Here is a 15,255-nt window from a genome sequence, read left to right as displayed (position 1 = left end):
TTAAATGACTGTTATGGTTTCTTTGCAGGAAGGTGAGGAAAGAGTAGTTTCGAGTAAAATACTTTGTAATGCTCTCTACCTTAGCCTAAATCCTAACGCTTGTTCTGCAAAGTGTGTTCCCTGTCTAACAGAGTTAGCATTATTTTGGAGGCTTTTGGGAAGTGTGGATGTTCAAGCATAACTTAGACCCAATGGCTTGTTTGCAAATTAAAGTTTCAGAAGCACTGACTTAAGCTACCACCAGTTTAAGCATAAATTTGTCAAGTCTAGTGTTGGTTAATCCCAAAACCTCAAAGACTAGACTGCCATTTTTCCCTTTCTTGAGCCATGACTCGATATTTCCATTTTCTATAGCTCCTATCTACACTGTGAATGGGCTACTATCTCCCAACTAGAAAAGGATAAGAGGATCCATCAAAAACTAAAGCGCTTCAAAACCAAAATGGCTCAAATGAGACACTTCTTCCATGAGGTAATTAGGAATAGGTATTACCTATCATTTCTTTTATAGAAGCACAAATTACTAAGGTTGTCAATCTTGGCTAATCCATCAAATAGTTTAGACTTGGTTTGTATATATCAATATAAAGTTTTAATTTATTTTCCTTACTTAATTACCCCATGCTTTGTGTTCTTAGGTTTAAAATGGTCATTGGTTTCAGTATTGTGAGATTGATTTACTTGATACATAGGAAGTATTTTCAAAAGGGATGATAAAGTAATCTCTGGTCTACTTTCCCTTTAATATCAATCTGTAGCTATTGATGATCTCTTTAGATATAAGCATCTATATCATTTAGAGAAAGTTTATTTTTCAAATTTCTGATTTCTATTCTGGTATCAAAGAAAGTGTGATCGATAAACTTTTAATTTCCCAGAGACAGGATTATTACTATTTAAGCTCTGGAATAAGAAAAGTAAAGAAGTATGCCCATTATATTTGACAATTTGGAGTATTCATGGTTTTGACTTTTAATTGTGTGATGCAAATGGAAGGAAGAATGGAATGGATAGACAAGCAAAGGAAATAAAGGAGTGGAGATTGGCTGTATTTAAAACTTGGGAATATTTGAGTATAAAATGAAGCAGAGCAGAAAAAGAGTTGAAGATGTGAAATAGTAGAGCACATTTTTATGTTTATGGGAGGATTTGATAGAGAAAGGTTCCTAAGAAGGAATGAAGTCCAGTGCATATATGGAGAGAGTAGCCTCTGTTGGGCAAAAGAAATACTTTTTCTAGTAACAGGTGAGAAGATAGATACAGATCCAGGTAAGGATATACTTTGTAGGATTTATTATTGTGAAAAAAAGAGAACTGCAATGGAATTAAAAATTTTTGAAGTAGGATTTTCTACTAATGTTGTAGGGAAGTGGATTTATTGGAGAGTGATTTCTTGAGTCTTATAGTTTCATTTCATAACTCATCTAGGATGAAGAGCCCTTCAATCCAGACTATGTAGAAGTGGATAGGATATTGGATGAATCTCACAGTATTGACAAGGATAATGGCGAGGTAAGTTGGGGCATGGAGAAACATGAAAGCCCTCTTGTAGATGTCTACTGGTATGATTGTCAGTCCTTTATCTTTCAGATATGGATGAAAAATCCCTTAGACTGAAAAGATATTTCTGAATTTTTCTGTGGGATCCTTTAAAGTATAATGGGAAGGTAAAGGAGTAGTCTTGTCTAAAAGGAAAGAATCTCACAAAGTCAAATATCTGGAAGATACAAGTGCTGAAGATTCATTCATTTTGATCTCATTTTCCCTCAGATTTTATATGGAAGACTTGGGACACTCAGTAGAGTCCCAATGGATATTTTGCAAATTTAAATTTAGGAATATAAAAATACTTGCAGAGGCTCCTAGCTTTCTCCTAATTATGTCTTGAGAATTAATTTTTTTCTTGAACTCACTATTAGTGAAGTGTTTGTATTAGTTGTTTAAATGGATATGCTGCATTTGTGCCTGTATTTTAAAACAGATTTTAGAATCCCACTCCCACAAGTTCAGATTAAGTCGAGTCAAGGTTGGGACTCCAATATATTTATTTTTAAGTTGCTTCTCAAAGGGTTCATGCACACCTTGATTGGGAAATCACTGCCTTAATACTGTCATAGATTAAGGAACATATCTTACATATGCTTAAAAACTTGCTGATTCAGATTCACAAACCACATATTTAGTTTTCCAAATAGAGTTATATGGATCTAAACCACCAATGAATTCAATGTTCTTTCTTTTAAATTTACTAAAAAAAATCCTGTATTTACTCTCCAGATCACCATTTTGTTGGGTTTCCTCACTTGCTTTTCACTTTAAACCATAGTGTAGCTTTGCAGGGCCATATTTTATGAGCAAAATTTTTACCACTTGTGACAGGGACCATTAGAAGGAAAAAAAGAACCTTGTTATAATATTGTGTTGGGAGGTGAGCAGAGCTGACTCGTGAATTATTAATAACTTGTTCCCATACATTATTCTAAAACAACCTCTGAGTCAAATTCTTCCCTCCATTAAGTAGGAAAGTTTACCCTGTGTCCTAAGATTTCAGGGTCAATCAAGCCATCATCTTAGAAGTTCAGGGCCTGTTACATTTTAGTGTCTTTAAAATCCTAATAAGTATGCTTCAGGTAACATATATTCATCTTTGGGTTTGGGGTGGGAGTTATTGTGTGTTCATTTCTGGGAGGTGATTGGAGAATGGGCTAGTCAGCAGGTTAGCTACTCTTAAATTCTTCTCATTATTTTCAGGATCTCAGCCTTCTCAGCTTTGAAAGTCTTACGCTCTCTACCAGCATACTTACCCTTCCAAAAGCCTTTGGTCTGGCCCCTTTGAAATATGTTGCAACTGGCATGACAGATGAAAATGTTTTGATACCCTGATAATATAATTTATGCTCCCAATGTTGGAAAATAACATTCTGTGTATCCATTTTCCCCTTTTCCAAAGTGAGTTTAATTTGTCATCCATTTTACATTACCTAATTGTGGAAATAAATAAGTATTGTGGTACTTAGGAACGTAAGTTATAATGCTATAAATATGTGACCTGTGCAAATGGCTTTACATAAAGAGTGACCCAAGTCATTACAGTAAAGAAAAAGGTGAAAGAGCAGTTGGATTAATTCTAGGATTAATTCTAGGAGATTCTTTGATCTGTGACTTTGTGGAGTTATTTTCACACTATTGCTGGCCATCCTCTCCCCACCCTGCCAATCGGGATTGATTCCTGGAGCACTCTACTCCTTAGTTACACCCCTAGTCATTTTTTTTTTACTTTAATTAATTTATTTGTGTGTGTGTGTGGTGCTGGAGATTGAGCCCAGGGCCTTGTACATGCAAGGAAAGCACTCTACCAACTGAGCTATATCCCCAGCCGCCCTCCTGCCCCCCGAGTCCTTTTTATTTTTCATTTTGATACAGAATCTCACTGAGTTGCTGAGGGTCTGGCTAAATTGCCCAGGCTGGCTTCTACTTAGAGTTGCTGGGATTACAGGCATGTGCTACCATGCCTGGTTATTGCTGGTTCTTTTAAGGAGTATTCTTTGAATTGATAATTAGAGATTCCTGTTGATTATGCTAGGCCTAATCTGATCCTTCTTGCTTATATAGGCCAAAAAGTGGAAGAACTTTTAATAGTAGTGATCATTTTAAATAGTGAAAATAGGAGCTATTTTGCTCCTAGCAGTGGAATGCCAATGGAATATTGCCATAGTTGGAGCTTCAGCATTTTCTCTTTCTCTTCTCTCCTGTTACCTTCCTTCAATGATGCCTCTTATAGTTAATGCCTAGCTTCCTAAAATCTCTTTACCACCCTAAAGTGCTCTTGAAGTGCATTGGTACCCAGAGATTTAGGGTTTCAAAGCCGAGTGCTATTAGCTGTTGTATGCCTCCTACAGGTTTATCTTGTTCTTCATACTAAAAGTAGTGTAGGTTCTACTTTATCAAATTTGGTGCCAGGAAAATAGTATGAACTTGAACCGTATCTTTTTAGTTTCAACACAATATAGGGAAATAGTATTCCTTTTTACCCTCTTTTGTTTGGCTGATAAGCATAATATTTTAGTGTGTAGTATTCTAGAAAATGCTCCTAGAAATTTTACTTCTAAAATAGATTTTGATAAGTTACCTGAAAGAATGATCAAAGGCATGACTAGTAACATCAGCAAGTAACCTTAGGGTTGTTGTGTTTAGCCTGATATTTTTCAGCACCTTTTAGGTGTCAACACTGTGATATAATTTTATAGGCAATTTCTTATACTTTAACCACAGCAGAAAATACAAAATCAAGTTTATTAAGGCTTTGGCTTCTCTCCTAGCCTGTAATTTACTACCTGGTGAAATGGTGCTCTTTGCCCTATGAGGATAGTACATGGGAGCTAAAAGAAGATGTTGATGAAGGCAAGATTCGAGAATTTAAGCGGATCCAGTCAAGGCACCCAGAACTCAAAAGGGTGGTAAGTACATTTGCAATTAGAAGGTAACTATATCTATAAAGGTCCATTGTATACAATAAAGATTTAATGTTTTCCTATGGAAATTTTTGTTTTTTGAGCTTTTTATGTAAATTTTTAAACATACAGAGGTTGAAGAAATAGTACCTACCTTCACTCAACTAACAATTGATAGTACATGGCAAGCCTTGGGTCATGCATTTCCTTACACATTCATTCTCCCATTTCCCTTGTTACTTTAAATCAAATTGCAAATTCCTTCAATTCATTTTTAATTATTTTAGTGTTTATTTCCAAAAGATAAATAATGCCACTATTACACCCCCAATTTAATCATTCCTTAATTTCAGATTATATATCTTTCCATTTTTGTTAAAGCTTTTAAATTGAATTCTAAATAAGATTTGTATGTTGGACTGGGAATGTAGTTCAGTGGTAGAGCAACCAAGTAAGCATGAGACCCTACCATTTCCCAGCCCTTGAGGGAGAAAAGAAAGTAAAGACCCGTATTTTGCTGTCATTTAATATGTCTCAAATCTATTATAGTTCCTCCTATAACTTCTTCCTTCATGAGTTTTTCTTAAAGAAACCAGGTGATTTATTCTGTAGGGCTTTTCATAGTTTGAAGATTGCTGATTTTATTTGCCTTTTTATCTTTCAACATGTTTTCTGTCCCTAATAGATCTCTACCCCATGCTTTGAATCAAACTGTCCCTGATATCTAACATGAATTGTTAGATTTAGAGCTGTGTTGTCCAATGTGGCAGCCACTAGCCATGTTTTTTAACATTGTAGACATTTCTGTTAGATATCACTGTTCTAGCTGCTTGGTCAGATAGAGAAGGGAGGCTATTGAATCTTCTTCATAGACAGTTGCGTTTACTTCCATCTGGTTGCATTTTGTGATGTCATCAGCCATTTAGGATCATTGTATAAAGAAGTTTGTTTCATCTACTATTAGTTACCTTGAGAGAGAGATTATATAAAAAAAAGACAAATACTTTATTCTTTTCCTTTATTTCCCAATTTCCAAAATAATGAAGTGACCAGTGGGCCGGGTGTTGTGGTGCACACATGTAATCTCAGTAGTTTGGGATTACATGAGGCTGAGTCAGGAGGATTGCAAGTTCCAAGCCTGTCTTAGCAATTTAGTGAAATACTTAGCAACTCAGTGAGAACTTATCTCTAAATAAAATATAAAAAAGAGCTGGGGATGATGTAACGCAGTGGTTAAGCATTCCAGGTTCAATCCCCAGTATCCCTCTCCTCCCAAAATAGTGCCCAGTGCATTTTTTTAGTTGACTTAAAGTACTAGAATTATGTATTATGTTTTGCCTAATTTTGTTAGTGTCTCCATTACATTTATTCAAATTTTCTGTTTTAGAATCGTCCACAGGCAAATGCCTGGAAGAAATTGGAGCTGTCACATGAATATAAAAACAGAAATCAGTTACGGGAATATCAGTTGGAAGGGGTCAATTGGCTGCTCTTTAATTGGTATAACAGGTAAAGACAAGAGTGGATTCATAAAATATAAGTTTAATCTAGGCATTTTTTTTTTCATATTCCATTGAAACAGTCCCCCACCCCTCAAAAAAAGAAAAGAAAAGAAAACAGTTGCTTCCTAGATATGTTCTTTTTTTAAGGTGATATATTTTTTAGCTGGGCATTGTGGTGCATGACTGTAAATCCCAGTGACTTAAGAAGCTGAGGCAGGAGAATTGCAAGTTTTGAGGCTAGCCTCAGCAACTTAGTAAGGTCTTGTTTCTGTACCTGTACCTGGGGATATAGTTCAGTGATAGAGCTGCTCTGGGTTCAATCCCCAATGCCAAAAAAGAAAAAGAAAAAAAATTACATGTACACACACAGTATTTTGAATTTCTGCTTTTTTCCCTGGTAAATCAGGCAAAACTGCATCCTGGCTGATGAAATGGGATTAGGCAAAACTATTCAGTCCATAGCCTTCTTGCAAGAGGTATACAATGTTGGCATTCATGGCCCCTTCTTGGTCATTGCTCCATTATCAACAATTACTAACTGGGAGCGAGAATTCAATACATGGACTGAGATGAACACTATTGTATACCATGGTAGCCTGGCAAGCCGGCAGATGATTCAGCAATATGAAATGTACTGCAAAGATTCACGGGTGAGTTGTGTGTATTGGGAATGCCAAGGTAGTTAGTGTTTTGCGGGGGGTTGTGTATGAATTTAAGGCTTTAATTAAGGCTCTGTGTGATTTAAGGCATTATTGTGCAGCAGTACGCAAGACATTGTTTTGATTTTTGCTATTTCTACCCTGTAGACATTTTGATTGAGTGAAAGTTTATTTTATGAATATGTAAATTTTACATAGGATTTTAGCCAGGGTGATAGCACATGCCTGTAATCCCAGTAGCTTGGGAGGCTAAGTTAGGAGGATCATGAGTTTAAGGCCAGCCTCAGTAATTTACTGTGGTCCTAAAAAGCAACTTTGCAAAACCTTATCTCAAAATAAAAAATTAAAAGGGCAAAGGATGTAACTTGGTGGTGCAAGTTACCTCTGGGTTCAATCCCCAGTACAAAAAAAAATTTTTTTTTTTTGAAGTAGTTTTCGAAGTAAAATACATTTAGGCACTTAAATTCCTTGATCTCTATCATGATGAACTTAAACATTTCTTTTCTCTTTTTTTAGTCTACTAAAATTTTCATCAAAATCAGTCCTTTTTCTATGTAAATTTGAAAAAAAAATTGAGCCATCCATCTTCTCAATATCAAATTTATTGTTTATCTTTTGTGGTTTTTATTACTCCCAAGCCAAATTTTCTCAAATCACATTTTGTAACTCTTAATTTTGTTAGAATAATTTGATGATTCTATCAAATTTTAGAATAGTAACCATTATTAACAGGTACTGTATTAGCTGTTGCCACTTTTATTATTGTCCTATATGTTCAATATTGCCTAATATTTAAAAATTTCATTTTTGTAGTTTGTTAAACCTGAGTATGGAAAGTAATTCAGATGAACTCCTTAGGTATGTTTTAGACCTTTTCTGACTTCATTACCTTCATGTTTAGGGGCGCCTCATCCCAGGTGCCTACAAGTTTGATGCCTTGATCACTACTTTTGAGATGATTTTGTCAGACTGTCCTGAGCTTCGTGAAATTGAATGGCGTTGTGTCATCATTGATGAGGCCCATCGGCTAAAGAACCGTAATTGCAAGCTACTTGATAGCCTCAAGCACATGGACCTGGTGAGTTCCCCATTCCAACTTGTGGGCAGAAACTGGAACTAACTGTATCTGTGGAATGACAGTAATCCTAAATTGGCAGAGAATAAAAAGAATCAAAATCTTGAATTGAATGCTGGGTATGGCCTATGGGATTTGTATAAAAGTTGTACATTTTAGAATTAGAAATGGTGGTTTACAACCAGGAGGAGTGGTGGGAAACTCTACTGATTACCTATTCCTGCATAACAAAACACTGTGAAACTTACTAGCTTAAAATTACCTATATTTTTCATTATTCTCTAGCTTAGCTACTTAGGCTGAGCTTAGCTAAGCTGTTTTTGATGGTCTTATTAGGAGTCATTACTGCAACAGGCAGTTAATGCTGGTTGTTGAATGAAGCATCTGGGTTGTCTTCACATGGCCTTACATAATCTAGTAGGCCAAATGGGTGATCTCAGGATGGTGTTCCAAAAGGACAAAAGCAGAAGCTGCAAGGCTTTTGAGATAAGCTGTCAAACTCAGAAAGTATCACTTCTGCTGTGATTTCTTTGTTAGAGCAAGTTACAAGGCAAGCCTAGATTCAAGAGGTAATTAGGATTGATGGCTGTACTTAATCCAACATAGGTACATTCCCTACAGGAGAGCAATTTATAATATATGGGGGAGTGGAATGTTGAGGCATATGAAATTGGAAAACATAGTCTGGGTTACTATTTCTTTATTTGCTTATTGTTATAACCTTTATGTTGTTGTTTTATTATGTTAAATAATGCCATGTAATTTCTTAAATGCTTTTGTGTTATCAAAAGAGGGAAGAAGTGAAAGAAAAATTCACATAGTAATCTGGTCTAATGCCATTATAGGTGGAAAACACTATAAGTCCTGTGTGGCTTTTTTTTTTTTCCATTTTTAATTTTTATTTTATCACTGTTTTCTCCAATTCTAGGAACACAAAGTGCTACTCACAGGAACCCCATTGCAAAATACTGTGGAGGAACTATTCAGCTTGCTTCATTTCTTGGAACCTTCACAATTTCCCTCGGAATCAGAATTCCTCAAGGACTTTGGGGATCTCAAGACAGAGGAACAGGTAGGAAGTCTGTCAGATGAGGAACCCAGGACCTAAAAAGTGTCTTTCTGAATTCTTGCCCACATCGTTTGTGGCATTGTTCAAAATTGGCTTTCCTTAGATAGTGGAAAACTTATTTTTCCATGTTTCCATATGAGAATGTACTCATGTCATTCATTTATTTTCCTTTCTATAATGAAACCATAGGTTCAAAAGCTACAGGCCATTCTTAAGCCAATGATGCTGAGAAGACTCAAAGAGGATGTTGAAAAAAACTTGGCTCCTAAACAGGAAACTATTATTGAAGTAGAGCTGACTAACATTCAGAAGAAATACTATCGGGCTATTCTGGAAAAGAATTTCTCCTTTCTTTCCAAAGGAGCAGGTCATACCAACATGCCTAATCTACTCAATACAATGATGGAGTTGCGCAAGTGCTGCAATCATCCATATCTCATCAATGGTGAGAGAATTGTTGTTTCCTCTCTCAGTGATATTCCTCGGGGATAATGGTTGCATTGACTGATTCAAGCCAATTTAGGGGTTGGTACTGTGAGTAGTAGGGAAAGGTTCTTTGATTATTTATTTGTGTGTATGGTTTTTTTGCTTGGTTTTGTGTTTTGGTAGTGGGGATTGAGTCCAGGGGTGCTTTGCCATGAGCTATGTCCCCAGTCTTTTTTATTTTGAGACAGGGTCTCACAAAGTTTCTGAAGTTCTCTAAGTTGCTAAGGTTGGCCTCAGACTTGCAGTGCTCTGCCTCAGCCTCCTGAATCTCTGGGATTATAGGCAAGGGTGACTGCACCCAGCAAGGACTGACCTTTCAAAAACTGATTGTTATCTGGATCATATTTCTCTGGTTCTTTCCATACTTTTGGGCTTGGGTAATCTGCAAAATTAAACAGTATTTGCTGTTTAGAAGTTCATAAATAAGAACAGATTGTTCTCTACTCTGAATAAATGTCCTTACCAATACCCATTTTGTTAGGGGTCTTTTGGGTGTCTTTTGGTAATGGTGGTGTTCCTTCTTACTCCTTGTTTATATATATATATATATATATATATATATATATATATATATATATATATATATATATATATAAAATTACCCAGTACACTCAAATAAGACCTGCCTTATTTGGAATTTTTTTTTTTTTCCTTCTAGCTGGACACAGTTTTATTTATTTATTTTTATGTGGCTCTGAGGATCGAACCCAGTGCCTCATGCATGCTAGGCGAGTGCTCTACTGCTGAGCCACAACCCCAGTCCCTGGAATGTTTTATGTAAGAGAATGGAAGATGAATTAGTGTGGAACTTCAGTGTGTAACAAATGTTGATCTCAAGTCAGATTTTTTTTTTTACTTAAATATAATTTTATTGTTTGATACCAGGGATTGAATCCAGGGGTGCTTAATCACTGAGCCACATGCCCAGCCATATTTTTATGTTTTATTTAGAGACAGGGTCTTGGTGAGTTGCTTAGGGTCTCACTAAGTTGCTGAGGCTGGCTTTGAACTTACAGTCCTCCTGCATCAGCCTCCTGAGCTGCTGGGCTGACAGGCATTTGCCTTTATGCCTGGCCAGTTAGGTTTTTTTAACTTTGCCTTTTTTTTTTTTTAATTTTTTTTATCAATGGAACTTTATTTATTTATTTATAAGCAGTACTGAGAATTGAATCTAGTGTCTCACACATGCTAGGCAAGCACTCTACCAGTGAGCCATAACTCTAACCCTTACTTTGCATTCTTATCACAACTAAATAAACCATCAAATTAAATAAGCTTTAATGTGTTTTCCTGAGTCTCTATATCAGATTTGATTTTTTTCTTTTTTTCTTTTCCTTTTGGCAGGTGCAGAAGAAAAAATCCTAACGGAATTTCGGGAAGCTTGCCATATTATACCTCATGACTTCCACCTGCAGGCCATGGTTCGTTCAGCTGGCAAATTAGTTCTTATTGATAAGTTACTTCCAAAGCTTAAAGCTGGTGGCCATAAAGTTCTGATCTTCTCCCAGATGGTACGCTGCCTAGATATCCTAGAGGATTATCTAATCCAGAGGAGGTGAGAAAATAGTCATCCCATCTTTGTGGTTACTGTGTCTTCATAAAACTGCAAAGAAGGCTGGAGTTATAACTCAGTAGTAGAATACTGATCCAACATGCCCGAAGTTCTGGGTCTCATCCCCAGCACTGCTCCTCGAAAAAAAGACTTAAAGCTTCAAAGAATAAGAGAGCCTAGGTTTAGAGTTAACCAGTTATAATAAGAGAAATATTTAGGGCTCTCGCTCTCAATTTATATGATTATAGGTCAACTAGATATATGGATAGGCTGCTGTTGATTCTTATTTGGTTCTTCTGCTTAGCCACTTAATTTTTTTTCCTCTGTGGCCCTCACAAGGTACTTATATGAACGTATTGATGGAAGAGTTAGAGGCAACCTCCGACAGGCTGCTATTGACCGCTTTAGCAAGCCTGACTCAGACCGCTTTGTCTTCTTGCTGTGCACTCGAGCTGGTGGACTTGGTATTAATCTTACAGCTGCAGATACCTGCATAATTTTTGATTCAGATTGGAATCCCCAAAATGACCTACAGGTAAAAGAAGTTATTTTCTTATGAACTAACTGCCTAAGAAAGTTTTCAACATGATCAGTATCTCTTAGACCCTTCAGAAAGTATGGGTTTTTTTTTACTTAGAGGTAGCAGTTAGGTCAGGGGTAAGCAAACTTCTTTTAAAGGAAACTATATTAAATGTAGGCTTTGTGGATTATATGGTCTCAGTTTCAACGACTGACCTCTGCCTCTGTATCAAAGCAGCCATGGACACTGTTAAAGTAAATGGGTAGGACTCTTTTTGAATAAAACTTTATTTACAGAAGCAGATGTTTTTGCTGACCTGGCTTATTAGATGGAGCAATAATTTCATCTTGAAGATGAATCTTGGTTTTGGGTTATTCTCATGGTGCTTTATAAATTTAAATGAATTATGAATTGATATTATGTGTCTTTTACACTTCCCCTCAATTTTATGTTACCTTTTTTGCTTTCCTTCCATTTTTTTAAAAAAAAAAAACAGGCCCAGGCACGGTGTCATCGAATTGGGCAAAGCAAAGCGGTGAAGGTGTACCGTCTCATCACTCGTAATTCCTATGAAAGGGAGATGTTTGATAAGGCTAGCCTCAAGTTGGGATTGGATAAAGCTGTACTTCAGTCTATGAGCGGTCGGGATGGCAACATTACAGGAGTAAGTCATAGTCTACAGCTAAGTATGTAGTGAATCAGTGATGGAGATAAAAGCTGGTTTTGTACAGGAATTGACTGCCTTGATTTTCATTTTTTCACAAGTTTTATTATAAATAGTTGTATTAATTATTATTTATTACAATATAATATTATGACATGGTTAGATAATATTCTCTTAGTAGGCTTTTCATCTTTCTCTTGGTGTTTGCAGATCCAGCAATTCTCCAAGAAGGAGATTGAAGATCTCTTAAGAAAAGGAGCTTATGCAGCTATAATGGAGGAAGATGATGAGGGCTCCAAATTTTGTGAAGAGGATATAGACCAGATCTTGTTAAGGCGAACGACAACCATTACCATTGAATCTGAAGGAAAAGGTTCTACCTTTGCCAAGGCATGTTTTGTCTTTGTCAGATAATAGAAAAGCAGAGATAGAGAAAGGAATCCCCAGGATTTAAATGGTTTTTAAGTGCAGTTGCTGATTTCCCATTGCTTAAAAACACATTGTATTTAACTTTACTCTGCTTTTGTTCCTCACTAGGCAAGCTTTGTTGCTTCTGAAAATAGAACAGATATTTCTCTGGATGATCCCAACTTTTGGCAAAAATGGGCCAAAAAGGCTGACTTAGACATGGATGTGCTCAATAGCAAGGTGAGCTTATTCTTCCTTTAGGGAGGAAGTGTTGCAGAAGACTCACAACTTTCAGTCTTTGTAGTTGCTCTGTTTCTTCAATGCTAATCAGTTTATGAATGGTATATTGTTATATACGAGGGCTATCATAAAAACTTTCTACCTTGGAGAACTTAGAAAATTATTTAGATATCTACCACTTAATTCTGTTTCCTGAGTCACCGCAGATGATTTAATGTGTACAAAAAGAACACCAAAAAAATCTGAGCATTCTCATATCCAAAACTATTCAATCCATAATCATCTTAATTCTTTGATAATGAACATATCATGGATAGTTATTTCTCCTTCTATTTTCTGCATAGAATAACTTGGTGATTGACACACCTAGAGTACGGAAACAGACCCGCCACTTCAGCACTCTGAAAGATGATGACCTAGTAGAATTCTCTGATTTGGAAAGTGAGGATGATGAACGACCACGCTCCCGTAGACATGACCGCCATCATGCCTATGGGCGCACTGACTGCTTTCGGGTAGAAAAGCACCTGTTGGTATATGGGTAAGAACCCATCTTGTCACTAAAAGTAGAACATTCACATTCTGATTGATATATGGCCACATAGAAGATCATATGAAAATTTTTTTTATAACAGTGCTTTTCAAGATTTTGTCTTCCATATTTTGGGAGATGTGATTCTGGAAGTCAGAGGAATATCATTGAATTAGAGTTCCCCCCCAAAATATTATTATGTTTCCTTTTCTGTTTTTTAGTTGGGGACGGTGGCGAGATATTTTGTCTCATGGACGCTTCAAACGACGTATGACTGAACGAGATGTGGAGACAATATGTCGTGCCATCCTTGTGTACTGTCTGCTACACTACCGTGGGGATGAAAATATCAAAGGCTTCATTTGGGACTTGATTAGCCCTGCTGAAAATGGCAAGACAAAAGAATTGCAGAATCATTCAGGTAATTATCAACCCTTTAGTTTTTATCTTTTTAAAAGTTATGTAGTCCTTTGCAAGTCTAAGGGTTTTTCTCAATCCAAGTCTTCAATGTCTCCCCTTTCCCAGGTCTATCTATCCCTGTGCCCCGTGGACGCAAGGGGAAAAAAGTAAAGTCACAAAGTACTTTTGATATACATAAGGCAGATTGGATCCGGAAGTATAACCCTGATACTCTGTTCCAAGATGAGAGTTATAAGAAGCACTTGAAACATCAGTGTAACAAGTAAGGATGGAATTTAGTCAAGATATGTCCCTCCTCAAACTTTGTACCCTGTTAGTAAGCCACCTTTTTCTTCCCACCCTTCTAGGGTACTTTTGCGAGTACGAATGTTATACTACCTAAGACAGGAGGTTATTGGAGACCAGGCAGAGAAGGTGTTAGGGGGTGCCATTGCCAGGTAAAGTATTTCTGTGATTTCTTTGTTTGGTTTTTATGCCCTGCTTTATTCTAGGAATAATGGTCTACTTATTCTTTTTGTACTAACTTTGTAATATCTGACAATTTTCATATTAGATTTCTAATCTAATACTTTGACACTAGTGCAAGGAAATAGGTCAGATACATGAACATTTAAATTGATAGATAAAGGAATATAACTGTAATAATCTTTCCAAGGATTATCACTTTAATTTCCGTCATTGATTGCTTTCCTGACTGTGCCCTCTTATATACCTTTAGTGAGATTGACATATGGTTCCCAGTACTGGATCAATTGGAGGTTCCAACAACATGGTGGGACAGCGAAGCTGACAAATCCCTACTTATTGGAGTCTTTAAGCATGGTAAGTATCTCTTTTAGCCTCTTTCCTTTTGAAGGTTTTTGTTCACAGATGGGACATTTATCAAAATGCTCATACATAATCATATTATCTCATTGACCTTGAACTCTTTTTTTTTTTTTGGAACTGGGGTCAAACCCAGAGCTTCAGGTATACAAGTGATCTTCGGTAAATTAAATTTGTATTTGAGAAAGAAACTTATTCATAAAAATCCAAAGCAGAACAGTTAATTCCGCTGAATAGATGTTGAAGGAACAATAGGTAAATAGTTAAATCTCAAAGTAGGGAGTCTCCCATGTGTTCTTTAATCACTTTTACCCAGTATGTTACCCCACTGAATATTGTAGGATCTATAAGTTAAGGTTCCACAAATCAGGAGGTAAGACATGCCCACTCCTATTAATGATAAACAATTATTTTGATGGTTTTCTGTGGCTTGCCAAAAATGTTATATTTGTCTAAAGTCCCATTTGTCTAAATGCTCAATATTCATGGCATTTTAGGTTTAAACAATATGAAAAAGACTTTAATTTGTAGTTTTGCCTATTAACAAATCCTAGGAATTAAAAGCAGTGAGTGCTGCACAATGCCATGAGTTCAACTGCCAGCACCAAAAAAAAAAAAAAACAGTGCTAACTGCCAGCACTTTCATGTATTGGAATATTTTTCTTTTTCTTTTTTTTTTTTTAAGTACTTTTTAATATTTATTTTTTAGTTGTAGATAGACAGCATGCCTTTATTTCACTTACTATTATTATTATTTTTTTTTAATGTGGTGCTGAGGATTGAACCCAGTGCCTCACATATGCAAGGCGAGCGCGCTACCACTTGAGCCAAATCCCCAGCCCCTAAAATAAG

The 15,255-nt window shown here is 36.3% G+C and overlaps 1 protein-coding gene across 9 annotated transcripts in view; it reads left to right on the top strand.

The window, feature by feature from the left end:
* Chd8 (chromodomain helicase DNA binding protein 8) overlaps positions 1–15,255 on the top strand; it is a 62,192-nt gene that overhangs the window by 35,362 nt on the left and 11,575 nt on the right. For 8 of the 9 annotated variants that reach the window (XM_046441067.2, XM_058577852.1, XM_046441069.2 and 5 more), the window contains 18 exons: positions 355–472; positions 1,429–1,512; positions 4,320–4,457; positions 5,839–5,960; positions 6,360–6,603; positions 7,514–7,690; positions 8,616–8,759; positions 8,946–9,201; positions 10,587–10,797; positions 11,134–11,329; positions 11,811–11,978; positions 12,189–12,368; positions 12,516–12,626; positions 12,971–13,167; positions 13,380–13,579; positions 13,660–13,840; positions 13,926–14,015; positions 14,297–14,400. In XM_046441067.2, the coding sequence (XP_046297023.1) occupies positions 355–472; positions 1,429–1,512; positions 4,320–4,457; positions 5,839–5,960; positions 6,360–6,603; positions 7,514–7,690; positions 8,616–8,759; positions 8,946–9,201; positions 10,587–10,797; positions 11,134–11,329; positions 11,811–11,978; positions 12,189–12,368; positions 12,516–12,626; positions 12,971–13,167; positions 13,380–13,579; positions 13,660–13,840; positions 13,926–14,015; positions 14,297–14,400 (2,921 nt within the window). The remainder of the gene's footprint in view (positions 1–354; positions 473–1,428; positions 1,513–4,319; positions 4,458–5,838; positions 5,961–6,359; positions 6,604–7,513; positions 7,691–8,615; positions 8,760–8,945; positions 9,202–10,586; positions 10,798–11,133; positions 11,330–11,810; positions 11,979–12,188; positions 12,369–12,515; positions 12,627–12,970; positions 13,168–13,379; positions 13,580–13,659; positions 13,841–13,925; positions 14,016–14,296; positions 14,401–15,255) is intronic. The other variant, XM_046441072.2, reaches the window with a different exon arrangement.

Source organism: Marmota monax, unplaced genomic scaffold (genome assembly GCF_021218885.2).
Source record: "Marmota monax isolate L192 unplaced genomic scaffold, Marmota_monax_Labrador192_F-V1.1 WCK01_AAM20220418_F8-fsc00017, whole genome shotgun sequence".
NCBI lineage: Eukaryota > Metazoa > Chordata > Mammalia > Rodentia > Sciuridae > Marmota > Marmota monax.
The sequence above is the reverse complement of the archived record's forward strand: the minus strand, read 5'-3'. Positions and strand labels throughout refer to the sequence as shown.